The 7,178-nt window shown below is 53.2% G+C and overlaps 1 protein-coding gene across 1 annotated transcript in view; it reads left to right on the forward strand.

Moving 5' to 3' along the window:
* Positions 1-7,178, forward strand: part of Tesc (tescalcin) — a 30,873-nt gene that overhangs the window by 10,199 nt on the left and 13,496 nt on the right. The window contains exon 2 of the mRNA XM_005344340.2: positions 5,688-5,757. Coding sequence (XP_005344397.1) covers positions 5,688-5,757 — 70 coding nt within the window. The remainder of the gene's footprint in view (positions 1-5,687; positions 5,758-7,178) is intronic.

Genomic DNA, 7,178 nt, shown 5'->3' on the forward strand with positions numbered 1-7,178 from the left:
CCCCCCCCCGGTGGTTCTAGGGTCTGCGTTCCCTCCTCTTTGTTGGTCCGAGGGTCTGCGTTCCCTCCTCATTGTTGGTCCGAGGGTCTGCGTTCCCTCCTCATTGTTGGTCCGAGAGTCTGCGTTCCCTTCTCCCTGTTGGTCCGAGAGTCTGCGTTCCCTTCTCCCTGTTGGTCCGAGAGTCTGCGTTCCCTCCTCCTTGGTCCAAGGGTCTGCATTCCCTCCTCATTGTTGGTCTGAGGGTCTGTGTTCTTTTCTCCCTATTGGATTGGAAAAACCACTTCAAACAGTCAGGCGCATCCTTGGGAGGCTTCAGAGTCCATGGCAATATGGTGGGTGCACGCCAGGGCTGTGGCTGCCGAGGCGCTGGCAGGTGGAGGGAGGGTGTTCATGAGAGGGCAGCTGGTAGGATCCCCTGCGAGGAGGCTCGCTCGAGGCTCCGGAAGCCCGGCCTTCCTCCCAGTCCTGCATTAGTCACTGCTGTGTCTGGAGCCCCAGGTGGCCTCCATGTGGAGCCCAGAGGCAGCAGAAAAGCCCTGCAGACTGGAGTGGCTCAGGGCACAGCCAGCCTGTCACAGCCACCGACTCTTGTTCCTCTGCTGAAATTCGGAGCTAAGTAGACAGTGATTTTTCAATTGGGACCAAAGTTCGTGTGACCTAAAATTTACCATTTTAGGACTGGGAGATGACTCGGTCGGTGAAGCGCCCTGTGAGCACGAGAACCCGAGTTTGATCCCTCCCATCCATGTGAAATGTGGTAACATACATCTAATCTCAAAGCTGGGGAGGCAGAGAGGGGAGGAGGGACCCTGGGGCTGGGTGGTACTGGCCAGTCAGTCCACTGAATCTGTGAACTCGGGTGCAGTGAGAGACACTGGCTCAGAAAATAAGGTAGAGAGTGACAGAAAGACAGGAGATGTTGACCTCACCCCCTTCATGTGCACTCACATAAACACACACACATACACACATGCATACACGCACATGTACACACATATGCAACACACGTGCACACACATGGACACTCATGCACACATGCACACACATGCACACGCATGCACACACTCATGCACACACATACACAAATGTATGAATATGCACACACACGTACACTCATACACACACATGCACGCACATGCACACACACATGCACACTCACTAATGGCATTAGCTGCTGTGAAGTGAGCTTCTTGGTTGGGTTCCATGCAGTCAGTGTTGTAAATATTTCCAGAACATTCAATCACCCCCAATTAAGCCCTGAGTCCACCTGTTGTCCATCTTCACCCTCTCTTCCTGGCCCTTGCCGAGCAAGAGTCCATGTTCCACTTCCAAGGAATCACCTGGTTGGGTGCTTGACCCGCAGACATGTGGACTGGGTGGCTTTGGTGCCGGGTGCACTGTTGTCAGGGGCCCACTCTGCACCGGTGAGGGCCACAACAGCCTCTCTTTTGCGATTGTGCCTGTGGATTTCCTCTCTTTCCCACAGCCATCTGCAGGAGACGTGGCTCTTTTCACCTTGGAGAGCTGTGAACAGCACTTCTGACATGTCTCCATGGGTAGCATGTCTCCATGGGAGCCGCCTCCTAGGAGGTGGGAGGTAGTGTTCTCTAAGAGGAGGAGGCAGAATGGTGCTTAAGGAGCTGCTCAGAGTAGCTCTGAATTACCGGCCTGTGCCTGGGCTGATCCTCCGGGTACCTGGGGAGTGTCCCCAGGGTCCTGGTCCCTCTCTTCTTACCAGGTCTGCTGCAGCTGCTGGCTCTCAGATGTCCCCAGCCCCCTCTCTGTGTCTGCTTTCCGTCTTATCTTGCCAGGGGTGACAGATCTTGGCCCCTGGCTTGGAGTCCCATGTTCCCTGAAGGTGAAGACTCTAAAACTTGTCCCTCCTGGATGAAGCCAGCCCAGCCCACCCTGCCACTCCCAGTACTCCGCCTCCCCCACAAGTCCTGGGTCCCAGACTCATCAAAGTTATTGCCATGTCCTCGGCCACCATGTCCTCCCATGCCTCCTGTCTCAGACTTCAGGGACCCCCATCAGACATCCCCTCCCATCCCCTCTCCAGAGCTGGAAACATCTTTCCCATCACTCCTTCTTTCCAGTGAAATGTGAAATTCACACAGCCTTCTACGGCCTTATTACTTTATGTCGGTTACTTGTTGACATGGTAGTATTTTAGATATTATAGACTAAAGAATATGTTACTAAAGCTAATTTCACCTGGATGTCAGTCAACAGTTATTAGAAACTCCAGGGAGCACAATTTACAATTTATGTGTATCAGAAGTATAGCCTTTGACCCTAGTACTCGGGAGACAGAGGCAGGTGGATCTCTATGAGTTCGAGGCCAGCCTGGTCTACAGAGCGTATTCTGTAGGAAGACCCCGTTTCAAACACACAAACAGTGTGGACGGAGGAACTGGGGCTATGGCTCTAGTAGAGATTTCCCTAGCATGCCCGAGGCCCTGAGTTCAGTTCTCCAGCCCAGGGTATAGAAGTGAGCTGGAGGCTACCCTGGGCCTCATGAGAGGGAGGGATACAGGGAAGGGGAAGTGTGTTCTTTATAAGATCACATGTGCCTGGACCACGGCACCAAGCCAGGGATGACTTACTAATATTTTTGAGAGCGTCTGCTGTCCCATATGGACGGTGCCGTGTGCTGGGAGATGGTATTATGGCTGATGCCTCCAAACTGTACGGATTGAAACTGGAAGACCCGGGCAAGCCCAAGACACCTCAGTTCCAGTTGCTGCGCTTGCTCTGTCTCATGCGCTCACATGCCTTCAGCATGAATTCACAGCAAGTACTGTCTTGGCTGATTGGGTCATCCCCTTGATGCCATGCAGGGAACATTAAATATTGACTCTCGCTACACTTCAAAATGGTTTGCCAAGGCCTTGGCGATGTGGCTCAGGTCCTAGAGGGCTTGCTTGGCATGCGTGAAGCCCCGGGTTCACATAGCACATAAACCCCAGCAACACACAAGCCAGGTGTGGCGGTGCATGCTTGTAGTCCCAGCACTTGAGCGGTGGAGGCAGGAGGATTATTCTTTTTTTTTTTGGTTTTTCGAGACAGGGTTTCTCTGTGGTTTTGGAGCCTGTCCTGGAACTAGCTCTTGTAGACCAGGAGGAGGATTATTCTTAATTACATAGAACATCCATGGCCAGCCTGCGATACATAAGACTCTGTCTCAAGTATGTTTTTAAGGGTGTGTATTATTCCAACTCAAGGATGTCCCAGGACGATCACAGTTTCCTGGGTCTTGGCATTTTCTTTTCAGTGCGGTTATTATTAGCTTTTATTACGAGGCAGGTGACTTCCTGTGGGCAGCTCTGTTCACTCCTCACTCCCTGGGATTGTTCTAGGGATCAGATTGCTGTTGGGAAGGGTGTGTACACCATCATCATTGGGTACAGATGTCACACAAGACAAATAAGCCCGAGCTTTCTAGAAACTGTGGTATAGCCTAATTCTACACTTTGCACTAGCCATAGTAAAGAAATGGCCCAGGATGCAGCAGGACTTTCTGTTGTAGCTTCTCAGGAGGCTGAGGCAGGAGGATTGCTTGAGTACACTTCAGGCTCAGCCTGGGGACCCAGCTCAGCCACAGAGCACCCAATAAAAGACGTAGCAACTACAGATTTGATACAGAGAGATGTTTTGAAAACAGTCCCAGATCGGAAGCACTCCTGGCTCTTCTCAAGTGTTTCTGTGAGGGCTTCTGGGCCATGAGGGCAGCTAAACCACCACAGAGTACAAACGTACGCACATACTCTCTGTGCCTGCTGAATCGTTATTTTCGTCCTGTTCCTCCCCAGGGGCGTTACTGGAGTTGGTGACGTGTGTGTGTGTGTGTGTGTGTGTGTGTGTGTGTGTGTGTGTGTGTGTAATTACAGGGATTCGAAGGCATCGCACCCCTGGGCTGGGAGTGTCGCTCAGTGGGTAGAATGTTCACCTAAGACTCCCAGAGCTCTGGGTTCTGCCCCCAGCTCCTAATAACTTGGGTGTGGTGGCGCACACTTATAATCCTTGTGCTCAGGAAGTGGAGGCAGGGGGACCAGGAATTCAAGGTCATCTTTTGCTATGTAGTAAATTTAAGGCTAGGCTACAGGAGATCCTATCTCCAAATAAGTGAGTAAATAAATAAATAAAAAGTGCTTCCCCCATAAGCATGGAGCTCCACACCTTCTAAGTATCACCTGTGCCCACATCAAGGAATAGAATATTCTTTGCCCCAAGGGCCCTCCTCACACTTCATCCATGTTATTCTGCCTCCTGGGGCAGCTACTGCCCTGCCGGCTAGCACAGCTAGCACTGTTTGTGGTCAAGCGTTTCCCCGAGTATGAGCCTTGCCCAGGTGAAATGGTGACACACATGTCTTTTCATGCCTGGCTCCCTTGGTTCTGTGTTACATATGGTGCCTGATTCCGTTCTTGTATGCGGTCCCATCAGTAGGCTGCATCGTCCTTTTGTACATTGGCTGTCCTGCCCTGGGTGGTTTCTGGTTTACAATGATCCCACAGCCCAGCCACAAGAACACAAGCGTGCTGTGTGCATTTTCCTTTCTGCTGCCTACCCTGCTCAGTTTGCTTGCTCTCTACACGGCTGTATTTTTCTCTAGAAAGGTAGCGATTGTCCTGGATATCAGTCTTTGCAATTGTCCATGACTACATGTGCAGTGTGGGGTTGCAGCCCTGCCTGCCTGTACTGCGTGGGACGGATGAGCGAATGCCTGGAGTAGTGCCTAGCCCAGGTTGGCAGCCTTCCCTAGTCTTCCCTGGTGAGCGGCAGCTGCTGCGGATGCTTCAGACTCAGAATGGTGGATTCTTGAATAAACCAAGGCTTGAGCCTGGGGTGGGGTGGGGGATGGAGGGTCCTTAGGGCTCAGGTACTCACAGCTTTAGAATGAGAGGTGAGGTGGGGGAGGGGAGGAGGAGATGAGGCGATGCAGGTGGGTACAGCAGGTCTCCAACCTGGCCACTGCACTGGCAAGTTTAGCCTGAACTGGCCATGGTCCCTAGGAGTATTGAAGGCCCTGAGCATCAAGGGTCTGGGGTGCGTGGACGGCCCATGTGAAGGGTGTGTTTTGGATTGTATTCTAGATCTCTCAATTCCTAGTGCTGTGGTCTGCAGCCTTGTGAGTGGCAGCTGGCCAGAGGAAAGCCAGAGATGACTGTATGGACTCCCTCTGGTCAGTCACCACTCTCTCTGGACCAGGGGCATTGTGTGTCCTGGAGACTCTCTCTTTCATCCAGGCCCACCTTCTCCCTTCTCTTTCCCCTCTCCCCACCTTGCCTTCTCCAAGCCAAGTCAAGCCGCACAGGCAGATATGGGACAGGATGGCAGGGGTGGGGTGGGGAGGGCAAACAAGCAGGTGCAAGTACTTTCGTGGGACAGCACCTGGGGGAGTGGCTAGTCCGGCCCACATCAGGGGCTGTCACTCATAAACAGCCACGCTCTTGCTAAGGGAGTTGACAGTGGCCACAGAGCTGCACAGCAGGCAGAGCGGGAGACTCTTCTGTCTCTCAGCCGTGGTTCAGTGTGGTCAAGGGGGCGTCCCTCACGGCAGTGGTGAGCGAGGAGGGGACCAAAGAACGCTGCAGCCTCCTCCGATCACCTCAAGTTCAGTGTCAAGGATCTGTCGCTATCTCTCATTTTCTTTTCTTTCTTCCTTCCCCCTTCCCCCTTCTCAGTCTCCTCGGACCAAATCGAACAACTGCACCGGAGGTTCAAGCAGCTGAGCGGGGACCAGCCCACCATCCGGTAAGATGCCCAGCCAGGCTGGGCTGGCAGTTATTTCCTGCCATTATCTCTTTCCCCAGGTCCGTGTGGCTCTGGGCAGGCTGACCCCGAGGCCTGTCCCAGTTTCTGAAGCAATCCTCACATATGAATTTCCCTGGGTTTTTCTAAGACAAGCTGTGAAGAGAGGAAGGGGCCCTTTCTGTTTCTGACAGAAACCTGTGGGGGAAGCCAGGGAGGGGAAGGAGACAGCATCAGCCACCTGACCCTGCTCAAGGGCTTTATGCAGTGTGCGACCTGGACTTGTCCTGAAGCCCCACCCTCACCGCGTGCACACACATTGAGCGCCTGCTGGATTCTTCCTGGTGCTGGAGCTGATGGAGCTGTGTGCCCAGGCGCTGGCATTGCCTTGATGAGCCTGTTTCTGGACTTCTCTTCCTCTCTGTCATTCCATTGGACAAGATGAGATGGGTGGGGGTGTTCACTTTCTGTTAGGGAAGGTGATGTTTTCCACGGTGGCTTCATTGCTTTGTGCTGGGGAGGAACCCTGCCCTACACATTGCTAGGCAGGGCCATCACCATGGCATACCGCCTCAGCCCTCTTTGCTCTTCCCTTTTCCCTGAAGTTGTATCTAAATTGACCAGGCTGGCCTTGGACTCCCTCTGTAGCCCAGGCTGGCCTTGGACTCCCTCTGTAGCCCAGGCTGGCCTTGGACTCCCTCTGTAGCCCAGGCTGGCCTGGGCTTGCTATCATTCCTGCCTGTGAAGAAGCTGAAATGACAGGTGGGAGCCACAAACTCTGCAAAGTGAGGAGTCTTCTGTCACAAACTCTCTAGTAGAGAGTAGGGTCCTAAAATATGCATGGGATCTCAAGGTAACGTCGTTGAAACACTGATGCAAGCCTCACACAGGCCCCAGGAAAGCTTCCTTCATAGATGGATTCATTTCGCCCTTGGAGGGAGCCGTGCGCACACCTACATTTTCTTGCCTGCTACACAAAGGCACATTACTAACCTAGTAGCATGGTGCTCAGAAGGTTCCCATGGTCTCAGGGGTTCTGCGGCCTCTGGTCTCAATTTAATTTGCACCACACTGTATCAAGATAGGTTGATCTGAGCAGAGAAGCCCAGAGAAAGAACCTGTGTACCCCGTGAAGTTTCCTGGCTCCTCACTGGCTCAGGTGCCTGAGCCTGAGCCATTGCCACGGCTAGGAGCCAGAAACAAGCTTTGCCTTGCCTAGAATGTAGGAGTCGGCTCTGGGGTCAGACACAGCCTTACCTGGGGAGAGGCTCTGGGGTCAGACACAGCCTTACCTGGGGAGAGGCTTTGGATCAAATTCCACCTCTTCAGACTCAGGGTCAGGAGAGAAACTTGGGAGACAAACCCAAGCTTTGGCTGTGTGCCTTTGGACCAGCTCTCCCTCCCTCCCTCCCTCCCTCCCTCCC

This window comes from Microtus ochrogaster, chromosome 2, assembly GCF_000317375.1.
Source record: "Microtus ochrogaster isolate Prairie Vole_2 chromosome 2, MicOch1.0, whole genome shotgun sequence".
Taxonomy (NCBI): Eukaryota; Metazoa; Chordata; class Mammalia; order Rodentia; family Cricetidae; genus Microtus; species Microtus ochrogaster.